At 33.7% G+C, this 24586-nt stretch overlaps 1 protein-coding gene across 2 annotated transcripts in view; it reads left to right on the forward strand.

Annotated features, from left to right (window-relative positions):
- DENND1B (DENN domain containing 1B) overlaps positions 1-24586 on the forward strand; it is a 256368-nt gene that overhangs the window by 74289 nt on the left and 157493 nt on the right. For both annotated transcript variants that reach the window (XM_080824962.1, XM_080824961.1), the window contains exons 4-5: positions 22142-22191; positions 24134-24253. In XM_080824962.1, coding sequence (XP_080681088.1) covers positions 22142-22191; positions 24134-24253 — 170 coding nt within the window. The remainder of the gene's footprint in view (positions 1-22141; positions 22192-24133; positions 24254-24586) is intronic.

Raw genomic sequence — 24586 nt, forward strand, 5'->3', positions numbered from 1 at the left:
ATGATTGCTGTTCTCAAGTGTATTCATATATCTGTTAAAAATTTATGAGTTTTGGGACACCTGGGTGGCTCAGTAGGTTAAGCAGCTGCCTTTGGCTCAGGTCATGATCCCAGGGTGGTGGGATAGGGCCCTGCATTGGGCTACCTGCTTAGCGGAGACCCTGGTTCTTCCTCTTTCTCTGTCTGCTGCTCTGCCTACTTGTGCTCTCTCTCTATCTCTCTGTCAAATAAGTAAATACAATCTTTAACAAAAATTTATCAGTTATAATTTCTAATGCAATAAGTTTCAGTATTCAATAATACATGATTATATAAACAGTAGCTCTTCAACATCCTTAATAACTTCCAGGAACACAAAGATTAAAAAAAAAAAAGCCCAAGAATTGCTGTTTTTAGGACAAAACTATTCTTTGAAAATAAAAGTATATATATACCATTATATTTATCCAGTGCTGTTGTCCCCATTGTAGTCTTAACCAGTCAATTACAACTTTTAATCTAAGTTACTAACTTCTGTTTCAAAGAAAAAGAGAAACTCTGAGGGGTGGATAACTGAGAACTTTCTGGCATGCACAAGCATTTTAGCAGACCACCAGAACTCGTGAATACCAGTAATACAACTTTCTGAAACCATCTACATACCATGAACACTTTTGTGAAGTGGAGAAAATGAGCACATTTGTTAAAATGACCCAAAGGCATAACCATATTTTTATAGCATACAAAAATAAGAAGCACATAGACTTTTTAATTATGCTTAGTAATCAATATTTTAGTATTCTATCTTAGAAATTACCTGGGTACCCAATAATTACACATTAATTAACTCAATTTGATATCAGTTTAATATTTTGGTAACCTAAGATTTCAGAAATTCTGTTTAAGCACATATGTAACAAAATATAATTATGTTTCAGCAGATATATAACAATATAATTCTTGATGAAGTAAGTTTATCAGAATAATGATTCAGTTAAATAGAAATTAACATTTTTTAATAACCTTAAACATACCATGTTAGCCTATTTGTTCAGTACATCTGCATAAGTTTGGAAAAACAGCCCAAGTAGAACCAGTCAATCCTTGTATTATATTTAACATTGATAAATCAGAGAACACAGCTATATTTATTAAACCAAAATGATAAACTTAGATGAATATGCTCATCTACCTTCATTATGCAAATTTGAATTCCCTAAGAATTTTTTTTGAGGTCTAGCTCATTTGAAATTTTAGAAATTCAGTTTCCTTATTTTATAGGACTTTTAAGGATATTCACTTTATGTACATACCTCTCTATAAGCCATTCAGAACAGTGCTTCTTTATTAAAAATTTTTTTAAGACTTTTTAGAGCAGTTTATGGTTCATGACAAAATTGAGAGGGCTATAGAGATATCCCATATGCCCCCTGCTGCCCTACATGCACAGCCTCCCCCATTTTCAGCATCACTCACCAGAATAGTGCATTCTTTTTACCAAGGGTGAGCGTACATTGACATATAAATGTCCCAAAGTCTGTAGTTTACCTTAGGATTCACTCTTGGTATTGCACATTCCATGGGTTTGGGCAGATGTAAAATGACATATATTCATCATTATAATATCCTACAGATATTGTGACTGCCCTAAAAATTCTCTGCGCTCTGAGTATTCATCTCTCCCTGCCATTCCCACCCCTAGCAACCACTCATCCTTTTGCTGTCTCCATGGTTTTACATTGCCCAGAATGTCATACAATTGGAATCATAAAATATGTAGTCTTTCAGGTTAGCTTCTTTCATTTAGTAATATGTATTTAAAGTTCCTCTGTGTCTTTTCATGGCTTGATAGCTCATTTCTTTCAAGTGCTGAATAATTTTCCATTGTGTGTATGTACCTCAGTTTGTCTGTTTACCTGCTGAAGGACATCTCGGTTGCTTCCAAGTTTTGGCAGTGATGGATAAAACCGCTGTAAACATCTGTGCAGGAGTTTCTTTAATTTATGAGGCTTTATAATCTACTTTACTGATACTCTTCAGATTTAGGGAAACAGTTCACAGTGATTCAATAAGAGGAAAGGCCTCTGAATTATAGACACGATAGATTTCACAAATACCAAAAATCTGGGTGGTATTTTTAGGTATGCTATATATAGTGAACAGATTATACAGATATGTAGGAAGTTGAAAAATAGATTGTTAAAAGTAATGCTTAATTTGGGAGGCCTTTTTACCTTTTTAGTTATGTTTCTGGTTGTTTTTCTTAGATGAAAAATTTTGCCAAATACTGAATAATGAATAAATGAATAAATGAACTTAACCTAGGCACTTAGCATGTAGCTAAAACTGTCTTGAAATTATTTATATAATACTACTACTTCTTTTTTTTTTTTTTTTTTTGCAAGATACCGGCTGGTCTGGCAATGTAAGGTTGTAAACAAAAGCTGTTGTATCCTCCTTACCTTCTAGGAAGCTTATTAGGCAAAGGAAGATTGGGCTGGGAATCAAAAGTGAATGAACTATCATTCTGTTTTTTTTTTTTTTTAAGATTTTGTTTATTTATTTGACACACAGAGATCACAAGTGGGCAGAGAGACAGGCAGAGAGAGGAGGAGGAAGCAGGCTCCCCACTGAGCAGAGAGCCCGATGCGGGGCTTGATCCCAGGACCCTGGGATCATGACCTGAGCCAAAGGCAGGGGCTTTAACCTACTGAGCCACCCAGGCACCCCCATTCTGTTTTCTTGATAGAAGACTAACTTGTGTGTATGAGTTTAAGAAAATATTTTTTTTCTCTCTGAATTTCAGTTTTCTCCTCTATAAATGGGGGATGTAGGAGCAAATGGTTGTTTCATGTTTTAACAATGTTCACTTCTACTTACAATTCCAACAGAAGTCCAGGTGGAGTAAATGCCATGAAAGTTACTAAAAATACAGTGTGGGAATTCTGGGAAGGAAGACATCACACATTTAAACAAGCTTAAGAGTTTAGCAGTTAGTGAGGAAGAAGAGTTAGTAAGTTTGACTAATTTTCTTGGTGGTGGCAATATGTAGTATACTTCTGGTACCTTCTAGAATTAAAAGGCTTGAGGAGGGAAAGCCATGTTTATATAGAATGGCAAGAAGCCACATTAGGTGCACCTGGGTGACTCAGTCCTTGAGGATCTGCCTTTGGCTCAGGTCATGGTCCCAGGGTCCTGGGATCGAGCCCTGAGTTGGGCTCCCTGCTCAGCAGGAAGCTTGCTTCTCCCTCTCCCACTCCCCCTGCTTGTGTTCCCTCTATGGCTGTGTCTCTCTCTGTCAAATAAATAAATAAATAAAATCTTTAAAAACAAAAAAGAAACCACTTTAAAAGGAAAGACTGAAGGTAGAAGCTAGAAATTGATCACTTATGTAGCAGGAATTCACAGAGATGGCAAGATGACAGATGTTACTGAATACACTTATGCATTATTTTTTCTAATACTAGGTGAATAAAGATAAATATAAGAAGTTCTCAGCTCAGAAGGACCTCATATTCCAGTAGGGGAGACAAAATTAACTTAATCATAATACAATACCACATGAACTATGATACTAATGTACATGCTCTAATGGTGGTTCAGCTGAGACTGAATCACAACTAAGTGGAAGGTTTAGCTTTGGACAGCAACGGTAAGGTGTGCTTCCCTGTTTACAATAGGTGGAAAGAATGAAGAACAGATGGCAGGGGCTGGGTTGAAAAAAGACAATATTCTAGGAAGACTCGGTTTCAGGAATGTTGAAAGTCTTCTTGATTGTCATTCCTACACCGGCATGATTTGAGAAAAAAGGGATAATGGGATGTGAGAGAGGAAAGTTTGTCCTAGATATTTTTCATAGGTCCTGTCTACATTATTGTCTCTTGCTTCACCAATATTTATTGTCAGCTGGTGTATATGGAATAATGACAGTTGATCTGGTGTGCTGGAAGAGTATGAATCTGCATTGATTATTTTGGGACTGAGGGTTATCAGAGACCAGCTTTTAAGGTACCACTGAAGAGAAGGCAGTTTACAGGTCTCTAAGCTGGCAGTAGAAGAATATTTAGGAGGAGAATGTGGATGTAGCATTGGTTCCATGTTTTGATTACATTCTGAGATTCCTTTGGAGATGCTGGTGCTTAGGAGGAGTGCATGGTAGGTGATCTTTAAGCCTTATTCCTGACCACTGAGTATTTTCCTTAATTTGGTCCTTTGTAAAGGGTACGAGTACAAGACAACTGCCATGTATGTGGGGGTGGTGGTGGTGGTGGTGTAACTGAGTATGGCACCCTAGTGTGTTGGAAGACGGAACGATGAACTTATTTCATGATTTGACAATGAAGCAGAGTGATCGCATGAGACTTCAGAACTTTATTTCTTACATTAGATAGAAGACTTCATGTATTTTTTATAGTATAGATTGGAGTTTGAATTTTGTCAGTTCTGTGCTTTGTTCCATGAAGCAAGTATCCTCTGCAGTGAATGACATGATAGTTACTTCTTCGGATTCATTGTAGAGATTAAGGTCTACATGAAGCCCTTGGGTAGGCATTGAGCAAATGAGAGGACATGATCAAATTTCCTTGACACCATGCCCCTGGCTTTTCCCAGGCCCCATTTCTTATTTTTGTGTGTGGCATTTCTGTTTTTTTCTCTCCATTTCCATTCTTTTTCTTCTTTCATTGTCATCCATTGTCAATCTTAGCTTGAAAATTAATTAGTCTTTGAAGGCTTCCCTGACCTCCAGTGCAACCTGTCTATACTTCCATAGCCTCTTGGGTATATTTCTGTATTCTATAGTTATATTTCCTTTTTGAATATTTTAGTCTCCTCTACTCCGTGTGTGTGTGTGTGTGTGTTTAAGTTTCAAGGGGCAGAACTTTCTCATTGTTCAATTCCCACATCTCGCACAGTGGCTGGTACATAATAAGATCTGAATAAATGATTTTTGAATGACTGGGTGAATGAGTGAGGAGCCAAGGGAAATTGAATAAACTCATGATAGGTTATCTTAATCTTCTTAGAAAAACAGGAACAGGATAATCTAGGAGGAATGTATTTAAGAGTGCAGTGGAATATTACATTTAGAAAGATTTCAGACTGGTGTTATGTAATAGGGATTCATCAAAATATGAACGACAAGAAGTGGTGTTGCAGACAGATTTAGTAGTTCCTGACTGTGTTCATGAGTACCTGACTTGTGTGTTCCTCTTCTCTTTCTTACATTTCTTATATTTCTATAGGAGAATAAAACAATTAAAAAAATTAAAATTCAGCATATGTTGACAAACTAGTATGCTAGATGAGACAAATGCATTTAGAAATGCTTTGAGAAAAGGGTATATTTTAATAGTAATTTTAAATTACAACAATAATAAAAATTCCACTGCGCAAATCTTTGGAGGAATTATCTGGAAACACTTTGAATTACAGTTCTAAGAGTGGATAATAGTAAGAAACTATGTATTATATACAGCAACAGAAGAATATTTCAAATCTTAACCCTTTAGCTATATCTTCATAGGTCTTTTATAATTGCAAGTAGCCAGCTAGTTGGCAGATTCCAAAACAAACATACTCGACACTGTCTATAATTTTCTTTTCATGTTCAATAATGTGTAATGATTGGTCTGCATGGTATAGCAAGAATGCTTGTTCTATATTTTAAAAAAAAATCGTTTTACACATCCATCATTTCAGAAAACACAGGTGACCCTTGAACAACATGGGTTTGAACTGCACAGGTCCACTTACATGCAGATATTTTTCAGTAAATACAGTACAGTATTATAAATGTATTTCCTCTTTCTTATGTTTTTAAATAATAATTTCTTTTCTCTAGCTTGTATTATTGTAGAAATGCAGTATATAATACATATGACATACAGAGTATGTGTTAATTGACTATTTATGTTATCAGTAAGCCTTCTAGTAAATAGTAGATTAGTAGTAGTTAAGTTTTGGGGGAGTCAGACCTCTGCATTGTTCAAGGCATCAATTGTATTTCTTCTTTTAATGATTTTAAATGGATTTGGTCAGAATAATATATAAAGTCTTGTGATTTGCAATTGCAGTAGGCTGGTAGCTGGAAATTTTGTAACTTTGCTTCTTGCATCAGTTATAAAGATGATGTAAATTATTTGGAAATAATCTATTAAATCTTAATATATTCAAAATAAATGCTTAAATTATTGCAGATATATAAAAATTAGATTTTTTTTGCTCATTTGGAGTTGATTATATCATTTTTAACTGTCAGTTGATTATATCAGGAACACACAAAATAATCTAATTGTATTCTATGTTTTTCTAAATGGAAAGGATGAAATGTCTTGCACAAATTTTTGATGTGTGATGGCTAGTTTTTATATCACTCCCCCATAAGCATGTATTTTATATATAAACATTTCTAAGGCAAATTGGTTTCTTATTTTTTAATTAAATCAAATTTTATAAAGAGATATGATGGCTGATATAAGAGAATTATATCATGCCTGCATACTTTGTTTCATATGTCAGTATTTTATCAGTAATTATCTAAATAACCCTAAAATATCAATTACTTCTTGTTAATTTGTGATATAGATAAAGCATTAGCTGTCTTGTTCATTCTTGTGTCTAAAGAAGAAGAATCAGAATAAAACCTTATAAATAAGTGGCAAGCATGTGGGGAAGTACTTAAAATTAAATCTAAGAAAATCATCATAATTAGGTCTTTTTCTCTTCCCACCTTTCTTTATATAGACAAGATTGTTTCTTTTGTAGATGTAGTGTTAGAAAGCTCAAGACGGAATGAGATCACATTCTTATTTTACCTGCATGTTTATCTTACATTTTCAACCATGAAAGTTTAAAAATTGTATTGCAAACAGGGAAGCTAATTTGGAAAACCATCTTGGTCTTTTAGAAATTTTGCTTTATGGCTTAAGTATTTATTGGGAAACAGAATTATGCAATCTAGGAAACTCCTATTGAAGAGTATTTCTGCATACATTTTAAGTAATAAAATTTGAGCCCCTGAAGAAATGACTGTATTTTTCGGCTTAAAGGTGAACAAGTTTTATTTAATGAACTCTTAGAGATAAGGTTTTTATGTTTATTTTGATGGCCATGAAATTTTTATATTCTAGCTATGCAAATGATTCAGAGCAGTTCTGACACATCAGGTGTTACTCATCGATCTACGGAAATTAAATAATGATAGATGATCCAGATTGAAAAAGATAAATGTGGTTTCACAACAAATTACTTTTTATCGTGCAGTAAACATTTGACAAAATAAATTTGGAATTAGTTCTATAAGAGGTTTTGAATCTTTGAGAGAAAACAGTTGAGATAGCTTGTTCAAAGTGACCTAACATAGGCTGATGAATCAGAAGTAGTTCTTTGGAAGTCAGGAGAAGAAACAAGTATTTAAATATAAGATAGAAGCATGAAAGTCTGCCAGTTCAAACTGTTACATTTCAAATTTTGTTTATTTTTAGTTAAAAAAGAACTTAAGATTAGTTAACTATGAAACAAAAGATGGAAACAAAAGTAACATTTTCAGATGTTACTTGATGGAAAAATTAAAATTCTTCAAAATTGACATAAAGTCAATATTAATTCACATGGGATATGTTATTTTGAAATAATCTTGCTTGTTATAACTGCATACTGCTTTAAAAATTACCTTTGAGGGAAATTTCTTTTTTTTGGAATTGGTATAAGTTGAGTGAGGCTTGTAGGTTACAAGAATCAGTAACTAACCATAAGTTGCCGGCTTACATTTTTGTTTGGTTACTTCTATTTTCCAACCCCATTTCAGTACATTAATAATAGATAAGCTCTTTTAAAGTAATAATGCCAGGTTGTTTACTAATGTTTTAAATTTAAGCCTAAAATACAACTGGGGAGAATAAGTAGATATAAAAAACATTTTACTATTAAAATGTTGAAGCTTAAAAAATATTCTCTATTAGCTGAAAGTATTGAACTTGATCAACATATGGTATGAGCTAGCCTCATCCCCACCCGTTCTTTTGTTATCTTGTTATTGTTGTAAGGCTTAATGACAGTTGTAAGCCATAGTTCTGGATGTGGGGGTTAGTCCACCCTGGGGAGAAGAGGAGGAAACAGCAGTGTGGATTATGGAAATATGGATTGATCTAAAAAGAGACCTCTTGTAAAAGAATGGGCTCAAAGAAAAGCTAGGAAAAACTGATGAAAAGATGATGGAATATGATGTGAAAATGATCATTTGAAATCTTTCCTTTCATTCCCAGCTGCTATGTTTTGGGGAAAAGGAATGCATTTGTATGTTAAGGGAGAGCTAAAAGAGGCCAGATGAATAGTACTATTTATTAGATATATTTTCACTTTGGGTAAGATAAATTATGTGCATTTTAATAGACTTTGCATATGTTAGACTTTTTAAATCTTAAAGACGTAATGTTAGGTATGATATTTCGTAGAAATGCTTCAAGTAGTACATACACTTGATTTAAGATTTGCCTTTAAATAGATTTAATTTCAAAAATTAATTTGATGGTTGTTAAAAATTAAGTATTTTAACTAATTGTGATAGTAAATATTATGTTAAAATATTAATTACTGCTTATTCTTTAAATTATTATTCAGATACATAGTTACCAGTTTATGCATATGTATTTCTTCTAGACAACGGATAACATGGCAGTTTATCTGGGTAAGCTAGTATTAAATGGTAACACATGTCTTTACCCTTAGCCTATTTGACAAGAAAAGACAACAATGCAGTCTAGTGGTCATCTTGGTGAATGCAGACATGAGGTCCATGTAGTTTTAACTAGTTCCTGATGTCCTTGTGTGTAGAGAAAGAAAAATTGTTGCCCGATTCTAAAGTTTGGAAAAAGTTAAATTGGGAAAAAGTTAGCATGACAGCATAGAAATAAAGCATTAGGGAGAGGAACATATTTTGAAGGAGGAATGATGTTTTCAATTTTGGATATGCCAGGTATTATGGAAGGGATGTCTTCTAAGTAGTAGAAAACTTCTGACCAGAGTTTAGGAGAGGATGATGACATGTTTTCACATAGCTATTAAGTAGCTGACCTGGGTTCTGAACCTCTCATTTTTTGCTGGAGTGCCCAGATTTTCACCCACTGTGTTTAGCAATGAGATTGGATTTCCTATCGAGAAGCGAAGGCTAAAGTCAGAAAGAACCCTGGGACCACCAAAAGGAGAAGGCTTGTGGAGAAGGAGATGTGAAGCAGCTGGAAAAGAAATGACACAGATGGGAGGAGAGCTAGATAAAGTGGACACAGACAACTCAGGAAGATACTTGTAAGCAGGCGTGGTTAGGGAGAAACCTGAGCTTCCTCAGATCACAGGGAGGATTACTTTCATCTAATCCCAAGTGTCTCATGCATGGTAGATACTGAATAAATGTACATTATATGAATAAAAGAAACATGATACATTGTAGAAAAGTCAAATAAGATAAAGACTGGAAGAAAGGCTATTAGATGAAGAAATTGGAGATCACTGGTAGCACCAAGCTGAGAAGAATCAAATCTGAGAAGTGACGGAGACTTGCTGAATTTACATCATACTTTCAGGAAAATTTTCAGTGAAAGAGAACTATTTTAGATCTACTTTTTTTTTTTAAAGATTTATTTATTTATTTGACAGACAGAGATCACAAGTAGGCAGAGAGGCAGGCAGAGAGAGGAGGAAGGAAGCAGGCTCCCTGCTGAGTGGAGAGCCCAATGTGGGGCTCGATCCCAGGATGCTGAGATCATGACCGAAGCCGAAGGCAGAGGCTTTAACCCACTGAGCCACCCAGGCACCCCAATTTTTGATCTACTTTTTAGCTGACCAAAAGTTGAAACTAACTTTGCAGAGTTTATTTTAGTATTCTTTTACAAATAAACCACTCCTGTTTTTATAATTATTCTTGGTCTCCATATATTCCAATACAGTAACATATTGTAAGGAATATGTAGAAGGTATGAGATAATTGATTCAAGAGAATTATTACTTATTAATTGAGAAAGTTTATCAAATGACAACATGTAGTTTCTGGTTTATTGAACAAAATCGTTTACAAGAGATTCAGGAAATTGTGTTTTCTCTTTAAGGTCGTTTATGCCAAAGTGGACTAGACTAGGAGTGATCAAAACTCATTGCTATTTGGTGAGGCCTGTTTGGTGGCTTTCTGCGTGTGAAAAGAACCAGTGTTCACAGTTCAGTTTCTCATAGAAAGAGTTTTCTGCATTACAAGAACTAAAACCAAAATTGGCACCTTATAATCTCAGCAAGAGGCCAAGGATTACATCAGCAGAGAGTGTGAACTAAATTTTTATTCCAAGAGATGCATGTTCTATAATGGGTGTGGTAGAGTAAGTTTGCAAAATAATAGCTCACAGTATTTCTATTTAGAATTTCAAGAAATATTCCTTCAGAAAAACCCACTATGACTTCAATTTTAATTGTAGTCTGGCATAGTAAAAATTATAGGCATGTACATTTTTTATAAAAGAAAAATCTTGGATAATTTAAGATAACCTAAAAAATATATATATAAAGTCAGAGCTCCAGGAGTCTTGATTTTTAGTCCTGCCTGTTGACTGTATCTGAATAAAGTTTTATATTAATAACTAAGTACTTTAGTTCTTGCTTTATATTGAAAGGAATAAAAATGTCTAGCAGATTTCATTGAATAGAATTGCTAAAGGTATAAGTGAACCCAGGGTGTTCACTGTCTGAGCTACAGTTTTCCTTGTCCATCTGACCATCATATACAGACAGATTTGACCTATCTATAAATCTTCATTCTTGAACCTAAGATAAATAAATACTCTTTCAACCCTAACCCCCTCCCTTGTTTAACCTCATCCTGCTTTTGTTACTCTAGTATTGTTTGCTTCTTCTGGTATGGTCCTTGTTCTGATATGTGACACATGATTTTGTTTCAGATTTTAAATATTGTGCTTGAAACTTAGTTACTTGATATTTTATTCCTCTGTGAGAATCAATTTAAGCTCATTTATAAGTCTGTTATTTGAAAGGAGTTAGGTGTTAGTTTATTGTGAATCCAATATTCTCAGTAGTAATAAATAAACAAGCATAGACATAAGCAGCATTTTTTTTTCTTTTCTTTTCTTTTTTTTTTTTTTTTGCCTTGAAAGTTAATTTCAGGGACTAGAACAACTTAGGGAAGGTAAGACTCACATTTGTAATTACATACTATCTCATGTTTCTTCTCATGATTCCTTCATGTCTTGGCCCCTTTTGTATTTTTCATATACCAGATTGAACTTTAGTTTTAAATTATTAATTGTATAATTTGAACTCTTCATAAACATGGGAAATATCCACCACATAGAGGCCAAGTGGGCATCAAATTTAGGCATCAGCTGATTATGTGTTGGAACCTTCATGAAAACAAAGTGAAAAAAAAATACATAGGGTGGAGGGTAATGGTTAGAAGCTTTAGCCTATAAGTCCTGACTCTAATGTTTGCTAGCTGTGGGACTTTGGTCAAGTTACTTAGTCTCTTTGACTTCTTTTTGTTTTTTTCCACATATAAAAGGAAACAAAACAGAAGTTGTTGGTGAGGATTAAATTAGGTAATAGATTTAAAGTGCTTAGGTCAGAACCTGACATTGAGTAGGCTATTATTATAATTATAATAATAGTAGTTATTATTATTATTCACGGGGCTTGAACTCGCAACCCTGAGATCAAGAGCTAAGCTGAGATCAAGAATTGAGCTGAGATCAAGAGTCAAGACTTATCTAAGTCAGCTACCCATGCACCCCAGCAATGATTGATTGATTGATTGACTGACTGATTAATTTAGGAAAGTGATGAAATAAGAGAACATGCACACTTTTAAATCACATTTCCTTGAACTGTCTACCAAAGCAAATTTATTCTGCTGATGCTAAAATAGTAATCTAACATGAGTTCAACAAATTTTTTTCAGAACATTAGTAATGTACCAGGCACTGGTTAGGCATGAGAGGAACTCCAAAGTTGACTAAACCCCCAAAGATTTTAGACATTCATTTGTTTCCATTTATCATGTCAATTGTAACTAGTAAGACTTTCTTGTTTGCTATTAACTTCGTTGATCTCTGGTTACTGATGAATGACATATGTTCATTATAATATTGGAGGTGGTTAAACACTCTATAACCTGTATCTTGAAACAAATCATTAGGAGAGCAAAGATATGTTTTTTATCATTGTATGAGAAAATTTACTGATTTTATAATTTGGGGATATTATAATGGAGTATTTATTGAGGGGAGTATAAAAATATGAAGAATAACATTGATCTTTCATAATGTTGGAGAATAAAAGTCATAGCTCTTATCCATATGTTTTCATCAGTGCCATTCCCTTTCTTTGTCTTTATCTAAGCTTGGTTCTCTCTCTAGAGCACCAGTTCATCCAGCTACTTCCTGATGTCTCCATCTTTACCCCCATATATATATATAATATATATATTTTAAAATATATTGTATATTTTATTATTATAAAATTAAAAGTTATTATAATCATAATACAATACCACATGAACTATGATACTAATGTACATGCTCTAATGGTGGTTCAGCTGAGACTGAATCACAACTAAGTGGAAGGTTTAGCTTTGGACAGCAACGGTAAGGTGTGCTTCCTTGTTTACAATAGGTGGAAAGAATGAAGAACAGATGGCAGGGGCTGGGTTGAAAAAAGACAATATTCTAGGAAGACTCGGTTTCAGGAATGTTGAAAGTCTTCTTGATTGTCATTCCTACACTGGCATGATTTGAGAAAAAAGGGATAATGGGATGTGAGAGAGGAAAGTTTGTCCTAGATATTTTTCATAGGTCCTGTCTACATTATTGTCTCTTGCTTCACCAATATTTATTGTCAGCTGGTGTATATGGAATAATGACAGTTGATCTGGTGTGCTGGAAGAGTATGAATCTGCATTGATTATTTTGGGACTGAGGGTTATCAGAGACCAACTTTTAAGGTACCACTGAAGAGAAGGCAGTTTACAGGTCTCTAAGCTGGCAGTAGAAGAATATTTAGGAGGAGAATGTGGATGTAGCATTGGTTCCATGTTTTGATTATATTCTGAGATTCCTTTGGAGATGCTGGTGCTTAGGAGGAGTGCATGGTAGGTGATCTTTAAGCCTTATTCCTGACCACTGAGTATTTTCCTTAATTTGGTCCTTTGTAAAGGGTACGAGTACAAGACAACTGCCATGTATGTGGGGGTGGTGGTGGTGGTGGTGTAACTGAGTATGGCACCCTAGTGTGTTGGAAGACGGAACGATGAACTTATTTCATGATTTGACAATGAAGCAGAGTGATAGCATGAGACTTCAGAACTTTATTTCTTACATTAGATAGAAGACTTCATGTATTTTTTATAGTATAGATTAGAGTTTGAATTTTGTCAGTTCTGTGACAGTTCTGAAATATATATAAGATTATATATAAAATATAAATGACATATAAGTATAAAATTAAACTAAAGTTATAAAATATGAATTTTATTAGTATTTATTTTATTATATATTAAAATATATTAAAATTAAGTTTTGTGTATGTACATACAGTTTTGTGTACATAATTTTGTTCCCTTCTCTGCATTCCAGTTTTACTTCAGGCTATCACCATTCCCCTTGGTTATTGCAGAAGACTTACCGTCTTCAATCTTGTCCTTTTTAAATTTGTTCTGGCTAGTATAGCCACCCACAGTGATAGCTCTAAAATTCAAGGCCAGTTGGGTCCCTTCTTCGCTTTAAACCCTTCAAAACTTCCGTATTCCTTTTAGGTAGAGTGAACCATGATTTATTGTACAAACTGAGAGACTTATTTATTAGGTTTTTTTTTTTTTGACCGAAAATTTATATATGGTACAATGCAGGTCTCAAGTGTACAATGAAATGAGTTTTGACAGATGCATACACCTGTGTAACCCACGTTCCTTTAAAGATATAGACTTTATAACCACTCCAGGAAGTTCCTTCTTGCTGCTTTTTGGTTACTCATTGTGTCCCCTAACCCACCTCACAGCCCCAGGTTACCACTGTTCTGATTTCTATTATAATAAATTATAACTTGAATACCTTTGAGAGTAAAAAGGGATGCTATTGATCATTTTTGTATGTGAAGTGTTGTGGGCAAACCAGGTGGAATGGTTTCCCTACTCTTTGCGTCAAGTCCAAACTTTTTAGGTAGCTTAAAGACCTTATGTATTCAGTTCCTTGCTTATTTTTCAAGCTACATTCCCTTATCATTCTTCCAAACTTTGTACTTGTTCTTTCTCATGTCCAGACTTTTGAACATTTTCTTTCCTATGAGGGAAGACCATTCTTATATCTTCTCTTCCTCTCTCTTCTCATTCAACAACCTGGTCAATTTCTCATTTTCCCTTCATTTCTCTACTTAGATGGGATTTCTTCCCTTGGGTCTTTTACTCCACTTTTCCAGAAGCACTCTTCCCTAATTTGGTTTACATATCTGTCTTCTAGTATCCTAGTATCCTAGTATCCTGGTATTCTTCACTTTTCCTGCCAATGCTCTTACTATATTACTGTGTTCACACATTAAATATTTGGTAAAAAATATACATAAATATATTGATAATTGATATAAATAAATTCACGTTGAGTTTATCAATATATAAGTACTGTTAGATCTTATACCCTTTAAGTAAATAGCCTTCATATAACAGGTTGTATTTCATAATTGTGTACTTATAAGTTAATTCTTCCAAACAAAGCCTCCAAATAGTTAAGCAATCAATTAAAATTTTTCCAGACTTTTAAGATATACTATAATTCGCATTTTGCTAGATGATTTTACAGATTCCAAGGGCTTTCAAGGCATAGAGAAATAATAAATATACCGTTGCTCCCAGAATATAATACTCATCTAACGGTATATTTTTCAAACACTTTAAAGTGTACAGTCCCTGATTCATGCTTTAAAACTAAGACTCTGTTCTTAAAAGCATCAGACAAACAACAAGATTCCTGTCTGGTGTATCACAAGATTCACTGTCTGGGGAAAATTAGCAGTTCAGGCATAGTTCTGAACTAGGTTCAAGGCAAGACCAGAAAGAAAGGATAATTATAATTTACTGCCCTGGAACATATCATACCTCTATTTGTCATCTGTAATACAAAAATCATCTCTCTAATGTGTACCCTACACAGTGAATGGAGAATATGTCATGCATATCATGACAGATGGATTATCTGCACATGGCCCAGGTATGAAGAATAGCAGAAAAAACATGAATCAAGAATTTGACAACCTTTGACTGAGGAAAAATATAAAATCAAGATTACAAAGAACAAAGAGAGATAACACTATTACAGGGCAGTGAGAGAAAGAGAGGATATGTTTTCTAAGGATACCTTTAACAATATCTTTGCCAGGACAGTTGAAGGAAGGCTTAATTTGAGGTTGTAGAAGAAAGCAAGAGATAGTTTTATTCCTCAAGTTGGTCAGTACCTTACCTAGAATTGGTAATTAATCTTTATTATGTGGGTTGATAAATAAATACATGAAAAAGGAATTTTGTTAATAAATCCTCCTTATATGAAAAATGTCTGTTGGCACAATTCTTAGAAGATCGTTTTAATTCAAAACAAGTAGCTAATATGACAGCTCAAAGTAAGTTCCTACACTTATTGGATCATGAGATATGCATATGGTATAACTTTGCAGAGTTAACAGAGTCTGCTTTTATTGTGTCTGGTTAAATAGAAATAGTAGAATATGTTCAAATATATATCTACATGTATATCTATATCCATATACAACTATATTAAATATATTAAAATTTTTCAAATTTTTGAAATTTGAAAGGCAGATAAATTATTCAGTATGATATTTTTCATCAGTTTATGTCTCAGGATGCTAATGTTTTGGCTTAGGTCATTGAACATAGGACCTTTAATGTTTGAGTTATTCGGTAAATATTTATTGTGTAAATAAATATGTTCATTGGAATTTCATATGATGTTTGAGAATTCTTAAAACGAGTAACTAAATAATAAAAGAGCTAACGGTTGTTAGGAGATTTTTATGCCTGACATTGTCTGATCATTTGTGTGGATTTCTCCTATAATCCTCATATAAATCCCCACATAAAATCCTCAGTCTTACAAGACAGATAATAGTTTTTGCCCATTTTCTGAGTGAGGTTAATGAAGCACATAGCCAATACCTCACAGAGCCAGAATTTTTATATTAACTGTTGACTCCAGAGCATTGTGAACTTGACCACTGTGATTTTCCATCTAATATGTGTGTGCTTATGTGGGTGTGTGCGCCTGTGTATGCACGCACGCGTGTGTGTGTGTGTGTGTATGCATGCATTTATTTTGTGGTGGATCTAATGTGAAGTCTCCCTTGTTCTGAAAATCAGGAATCATATTTCCTTTATTCTACACAACATCTAGTTGCAGGGTAAAGTCATGGTAGCCTTTTGGTTGACTGAGGTGAAACTTGTTTTTTTTTTTTTTTTCCTAAAAATTGAAGTATTTTCCTACTTATCTTCATTCTACTTATCTTGATTTAAATGATTGACATTCAATTTTAAATACTTTAGAATTTGTAAATGCAGAATTTTATAGGCAGTGTTCTATTTTATTATGTATTTCCTTTGATCTAGGAAATGTTATTAGTTAAAATAGGGTGAATAAAGCAAGGAGGTATTAATCTGAAAACAGTGGGATGGTTATATGGTTATTAGAAAACAAAGGGAGTCTTCCTAAATGGCTTTTTCTTGATAGAGTTGATTAATTGTTATTCCGATCCTCAGTTAGAACTTAAAGTTAACCTAGGGATAAAAATTTGAAGGCAGTATTTAGTAGAATTTTTGAAAAAGAAACTTTGGAAACTAATTTACATATAAATATATAATTTTCTTTCATGGCTTTTAAATGCTTCTTTTGAATTAATGAGGGAAATATATCTTGTTGGCCAAGCAAACCACCTATCTAATTGTGAATAAACATATTTTTTATAATGTCACTCCGCCCTGCTTGAATCTAGGCTTTGTCATTGGCAGTAGGTTAAACTAAAGTGACTGCAGACCATAGAGGTCTCCTCATCCTTCTAAGACTGATACACAGAGAACCCAAATCCTTAAAATTTATGCTTCAACAGCACAGTTCTTTTAATGGCAGAATATATTTGCTTTTTGGCAGTTATTTAAATCTTCCAACAATAAAAATTCATTTTTAATTTTTAAAAGTGAAAAATAATTTGATCAGGGTTCAAAGTCTAAATAGTTTTAGTGTCAGAAATCACAGACTTACAATGCTTTCCCCAATTTAAGGAGGAATGACAAAAATAAGTTTATTTCTAATTGAAATAGTACATAAAAATAAATACCAAGAGAAAAATAACACAGTGGGCTCAGTTATTCTGATAGTTACTCCTTAGTTTTAAGTTTAAAATCCATTCTCTTTATTTAAAAAAAAAATGCTTCTTTAAAAAAAATGAGAAGATGATGTCAAGAGGCTAGATGTATAGCTTACCATATTAATGTAATTCTATCTTTTAATAAAATGCCATCTGATTTAATCACCCTATCACTATAGCTGTATTTCCCTTGAAAATTTAAACCATCTTGCAGTGCCCATGTGAGTTTGCTGTGCTGCCCAAAAGATCTCAGTGCACAGTGTGGGAATCTCAGTTCTGTACTGTGCAGCTTGCTTGTGACTAAGCAGCTTAGTACATGTTTCTTGGAATTCGTAGTATTAATTATTTTTCACATATTTGAGGAGATAATATTCAAAGTGAAGTAATCACCTTTTCAGAAATCGATGCCCTTTGTGAAAAATCAGATTAGAATTGACAAATGGCCCCCTTGTTACTGAAATGAATAAAATGGTGGATATTTGAAAACTGTTCTTATGTAATATTATGTTATATTTTTCTTGAGAACTTTGGTATAAATTTAATTATCCGATTAAAATTATTTTGAGGAATCTTAAGAAAGCTTCTTTATATAAAATTACGTGCATCGTGGTTAGCAGAAAATGAATAGGTTTGAATTTTGACTTTTCCTCTAACTAGTCGAAGGCTAAGCTAAGCATAGATAACCATTTCCCTTGCCAATGATTAGTTTAGGAGTGGCTAATTAAATATATTGGGAAAGTTAGCTCTTGGCGGGGAGGCACTTCTGGGAAAGATTTCCTCACTGTTAAAAAGAGATAACAGAAAGATACGCTTCTTTCACTGGATGCTGCTGTGTCTTCGTGGGTTGTGCTGAACTCTGGAAGCTTTTTTCTGTGACCATGAGTATAGGTAGCTGAGAAAAAATCCAACAAACGCAGGATGGCAAAGCAGAAAGAAGGACTGGAGTTTCTGGAGTCCTTAAAGAGGATGTTGAATTAACCAATCCCTGAACAAATCTTGTCACTTTTTGCAGTGAGAGAGTAACTATTCCTTAAGCACCCTTAATACTAGTCTTTTTTTTTTTTTTTTTTTTTTTTTAAATTTATTTGAGAGAGAGAGAGAGATCACAAGTAGGCAGAGAGGCAGGCGGAGAGAGAGGGGAAAGCAGGCTCCCCGCTGAGCAGAGAGCCCGATGTGGGGCTTGATCCCAGGACCCTGAGATCATGACCCGAGCCGAAGGCAGAGGCTTAACCCACTGAGCCACCCAGGCACCCCCTTAATACTAGTCTTATTCCTTAATTTAAGTTAGTATATTTCTTAGTTACAGTTAGTCTTATTCCTTAATTATGGGTGGTACTGGAACTAAGAATCAAGACCCTCATGGGTCTATAGTGTAGGTGATCAAAAGTTATTTGAAAAGTCCTCCCAAGTGATTCTTACATCTTCTTATCATCCTTCTAATTCTTCCTGCCCTCCCATTGAGAACTTCTGGAGTGAGATAGTTATGGAATTGACTTAAGAGGGCTTGATGAGTGACTGATTATATATGGAAGTTAAGAAAAGGGAGGGGTCTAGACAGCTATCATGTTTTGGTTTGGGTAACTGGGTAGATGGTGCTGCTGTTCTAGGTGATAAGGACTACAACTAAAACAATTGTTTCAGTTTTGTATATTCTGAATTTGAGGTGTATAGGGAACATTTAGAAATTGATACTAGAGAGTAGTTAGATATATAATCCTGGAGTCAGAAGTATCTAGACTATAAGACTTAGAGATTGGTAGTTGTAGTTGAAACTGTGGATGTAAACAAAATTGCATAGGCAGATACATTTATCAGCATGGAAGAGAGCAGTATATGGAGCCCTAGAGAACATTAGTGTTTCAATATAGTGTAGGGGAAGAAGTAGTTGAGAAAGAGGAAAAACAGTTACTGGTGTCAATAATGACATATCTCATTTCATTTTAGATTTTTCTTTGAGAAATTCTAAGATCTTTGTAATTAATGAACTTCAATTAGGAGGTAAACGCTGCATATTTTAGTTTTTTCAAAAAGTAGATTCTTAAATGCTTTTTTCCTTCTTATTTGGTCAATTTGTAATGCCGAACAGTAGCCTCATGGGATAAAGAGTTAATAAACCCCTCTAACACTAGCAGTTTGCTCTCTTCTCTCTATGAGATCAGTTTGACTGTAATGCTTATTAATACAGATCTGGGATATAGTGCCAAAAAGAAAAACCCAATTTATAAATTTTAATCAGTCCTCATTTCTAGTCATTTCTATGGTGGTAGATATGTTGTTTTTAGGGTAAATGCATATATATATGTGTTACGCCCTTTGTATTTTGCTATTCATAATTGTATATTCTATTTCATTCCTTTTGTTATTACTATTTTTAACATTTGATGTTTTAGAGTGTTGTTTTGTATAAAAATAAAATATTTCAGAGAATTAAGATGATTTGGAAAATTCAAATAATTTCTCTTGGCTGAGGAAATTAGGTATTTCCTGGAAACAAAAGCCTGAAGAAAATAGAAACATAACTTCTGAAGAGTTTTATCTTAAACCTTTCACATAACCTATGGATCCCCATCTAGTGTGCATGTGTGTGTGATATCAGAAGCACTTTATGATGGAAACATCAGCCTTTCTGAACACTTCCAATACATATAAAAGTACAATTTTCAATTAACATTATTGTTAAAAGAATAAAAATAAACCCCACCAAACTTTTTGCATGTATCTTATTCCTCCCTTCAACCTCTCTCTCTCTCTTTTCTTTTTTAACTTCAGTTTGAATAGCACCTGTAATTAAGGAAGAAAACCCGAGCCCTGGGAGCTAGGTAGGACTTTCAGCTATTGATCTGTGTAAACCCAGCTTATACTGTCAGGGGAGAAACAGTCAACTGCTGAGCTGCTTTGTCACTGACATAAGCTGAGAGAGGATTTTTTGTCTATACTGTTTATACACTAGTCTATAGACCTGCTGGCTGGTTGAATTTTAAAGAGTGCGGAGGTTTAAAGACTTGTCCCCTGAGGGATGCTTCTGCCAGTTGGGAAGCGAGCTGAGGCTGTTTTGCAGAAGTGTGTGCATGTGTGTTGCTTGTGGAAGAAGGGAGGGGGAGGGTGTGAAAGATTGAGCAACTATGGGAAACATTCTTCTTAATTTGAGTCTTAAAATTGATGTGAAATATATTACCAATTTGGGTATATTTAGAAGTAGACAGTGAGTTTTGAATATGTATCTGTTGTTACAAAAATTATATGAACAACTTTGCACAGGGGGAATATTGAAATAGTGTTCATATGTGTAGTAAATATGGTAAATGGCTTCACTTTTTGTAGCACAAGATACAGATTAGCAATGGACAGATGAACTGTTCTTATTTGTAATAAACTGTTTTCCGTTTCAGTAATTTAAATTCTTTCAAGTTTCAATGCTTATATTTTTAAATGAGCAGGGTACCTTTCCCTGCTCATTTAAAGGATTGCTTTTTTTACATGCTGCTTTTCTTTCTGTTTCAATGTCTTAAGGCTCTCAAAGCTTTCTTAGGTATTGGCATTGGAATTTTATAATGTTTTATTATCAATTAATACTTTATTGCAGTCTACATTTTAAAAGAATGTGAAAAATTCTACTTCAAAACACTCAGTACTAGGTTTCTGTAGAGGGATTAAATATGCAGGTACTAAATGATTTCTCTGAATGTAAATTTTGTTGGTAAAGAGGTAGTATTTTTGTTGGGGGTGACTACTACATTAAGATATTTGTTCTTTTTTCTTTTTAATAGGAAACATTCTCATAAATCTCTGCTTTGTCTTGTAAAATCTCCTGACTTTGAACTTATATGATGTTATCTTCAATTCTAGAGCTTAACTTTATAATCAGAGTTAATTTTTAATTGTTTTTCATGTATAACAAAATAAATCTTTTTCTATTTTTTGCCAAGTATCTGACAATTATTCATATTTTGTTATGATAATAATGTGTATGATTTCTAAAAGCTTATAACATTATTTTATAATGACTGTATAAAATCACTGCAGGTTATTTTCTGTGCTTAATTAAAACACTGATTTTCATATTAGGCAATTCATAAATGAAAGTGCATAGAAGCTATGTTGTTTTAAATTTAAAGGCTTAGTTTTAGATGCACATTTCTTTTTTAAAGAATGTTATTTGAGATAAACTTAATGTTACTGTTGTTGAATTTACCAAGAGTTGAAACATATAAATGTGTTTCTTTAGCTATAGAAGGTCTTTTTTTTTTTAACCATTTTACTATGGGACATGTAGGGTTGTTATACCTCTCAGTAATTCATGCTGCTGCCAACTTCATTCCCTTTTCTCTGCCTGCATTTTAATTGAAACAACATTTATATTTTTGAGCCAGGATCTGTCAGAAGTCCCTGTGGCTAGTCTGTGGTACAAGTAGCAGCAGACGTAGCTTACCCATATGGTGCGGTGCTTCTTGTAAAATCCATATGGCCTTGTTGAAGGGAATCCCAGCGGGGATGTGAAGGGTGTTAATACCCTTCAGGCCAGGCCTTTCCCTCCTGGGGCTTCCGTGGCATTGTCAGTGCAATCTGCCAAAGCACCAACTTAATTCCATTTTAATAATCAATTATTTTAGTCTAGGAACCTGTGCTGTTTTCTTAAGGAAAAAAAAAAAAATAAAAAACCAAACTTTTTTTCGCTCTAGAAAAGGTCTCAAGAAAAGTTTTGAGTGCATCTTTTAAAATATTCTAAAGCTTTTTTTTTTAATTTGCATTTGCAGGAAGTACTACAGAGTGTACCCAAGTTCTGTTTCCCCTTTGACATTGAAAGGTACAGTATAAGCTGTCATTCAAAGTAACTTCAGCTCATTTTAGTGAGCACTTTAAAATTGTTTAATGTGTTTTTTAATAAAAAGAAATGTACGTTCTCTTCACCGCTTTTAACAACAAAAAAAGGACTAGAGTTTCAAAATTAAATAATATTTGACAGGAAGAAGCCTTTTTGCATTATCATATCTTTTGTTTTCTCTGCTATGGTCCGTTAGAAGTTTTAAGGTTTCATTTCTTGCTTTTGCTCTTCAGGTGCATATTGTAAGCACCTGCAGAAAAAAAATATTACTATGTTCTTAATCAGAGCCTTAGAATTGTGTCTTTTAAAATTAGATGTATATATCCTCGTTTCTATCTCACTTCACCCTAATTGAAAAGACCATCTGTGTGATATTGTAAAACTCATGGCTAGTTGTCTCCCAAGAATAGCTGTATAGAAATAGTGCAATATTATGGAAGGCTGCAGGGAAATCCTCCCAGCAGTTTTGAAAATCTCATTATGTTTGTATTTTACTGAACAAATACTGAATGAATAGAGTATTACCTGTGTGTAGTTGGAATTTCACAGAATATATAGACCTTTGAGCTTAAAAATAGATCATTTATTGTTTTTCATGCGATTTTCACCACACCCTATTACCAGTTTTTTTAAGAGTATGGTATGAGGGGTTTTAAAAGAAAATTGATTTTTGGAAAATATTTTGCTAAAGATTAGTAAAAATCTGATATTTTACAATGTTAAAGATAATGCGTTCTGAATGAGGCTAATTGATACTATAAGTATTGCTGATGAATGATACCCCTTGTTTGACCTCCTTTCTGGAGAATCAGTTTTTGCATGTTAAAGTTGCAATTTACAAATAACTAACAAAGATAAAATACAGCAAGAAAAGCTTTCGAGGGTATGTTGTGAACACTGGGAACTAGGGGGCACATCAGGCACTAGAGGTTCTTTTTGAAGTTTGTAAAAATTTTTCAGAACTGTCCACTTAAATGTGTATTTTTGAAATGTTCAGCATTTGAAATGCTGTATTTCCTGACAACTGCAAACAATTTGTCGTATTGGCACACTGGTAGTAAAGTAACTTACTTCTTTTTATCTAATTCTTGTGCCTATTTCAGAACCAAACTTAAGGTGTCATGGGTATTTTATCTTGGGACCAAGAAGTAGCTGTTCAATTACGGTTGTCTAACAGCAAGATGATAGCCAGTAACAAAAAGTATTTATATATTTTAAATGGTGAGGAAGATTTGGTGTGATGGTTTATATTGCACCTTAGGCTACAGTGTGATGCATAGTAGGATAACATGATACTTAGGTCAACAACTGGCTAAAATTCCTTATAGTAAGCTTTTCTGTGGAAACTGTGTTCTTTCTTTGTGCTTGGAAATTGTTCTCAGTATATAGGTAGTTCTAGACAAGAATGCTCAAAAATGCCAATAGTAATTTTTATGGTACTTTACTGGGTGAGAATGTCAACAGAAGAAACAATTAAACAGAGGTGGTCGTGGCTGCCATTGGTACTAAAGCAGCCTGATTTGCTGTCTAAGCAGTCTTAAAATAGTACGACAAGAGAGGCTGGAGTTGAGCAGAATCAGTCATCATGTCTTGCTTCTTACTGCCACAGTCTCAGTAATGGTATTTTCAGATTTATGAAATATTTTAGAAGTACTTTAGACATGTGCAAACTTAACAATGAAATACCTTATGATTCCTCAGCCTGTAAGGGGCTACAACTTAATGTGACATTTGACTTGTGATTTAGTTTAAACATTTCACAGTCATTTGAGTTTTATAACATAGTTCTAGGTTTGAGAACCAACTGATTGAGAAGGTGAGACCAATGATGCATGTGATATATATTCTTGCTTTGTTTTCCTTTAAGAAAATTCTCACACACAAAAAACACGTTAAAGTTTGATATAATATTGCTGTATTTTAGAGTATCTCAAAATCAAGTCGGACAGCATTTTACCTTTGTACTGACAGACATTGAAAGTAAACAGAGATTTGGATTCTGCAGACTCACATCAGGAGGCAAAATTTGCTTGTGCATCCTTAGGTGAGTATTTGTAGTAAAAAAAAATTGAAAGGATTAATACATTAATTGTGCCTTTCTTTTTTACTTTGTTATGCTTAGGATGCTTAAAAATATGCATATAATATCTTTTTCTTATTTGTTTTCTCTAGATCCAAGTAAATTGAAAAATAACTTTATTTTCTATATGGAACATCAATTAAATTTAAAGATATATCAGTAACAGTACAATTTTTCTTGAAAGAATTGGCTCTTTTAAGATTAGTTTTTGTGGGCTTATTTTTGAAAAATTAGATATTAAGATGTGAGTTTAAATAATATATATTTTACCTACTAAACAAGTTGCAAAAGAGTCCA

The sequence above is a fragment of the Martes martes genome, assembly GCF_963455335.1.
Source record: "Martes martes genome assembly, chromosome: 15".
NCBI classification, from domain to species: domain Eukaryota; kingdom Metazoa; phylum Chordata; class Mammalia; order Carnivora; family Mustelidae; genus Martes; species Martes martes.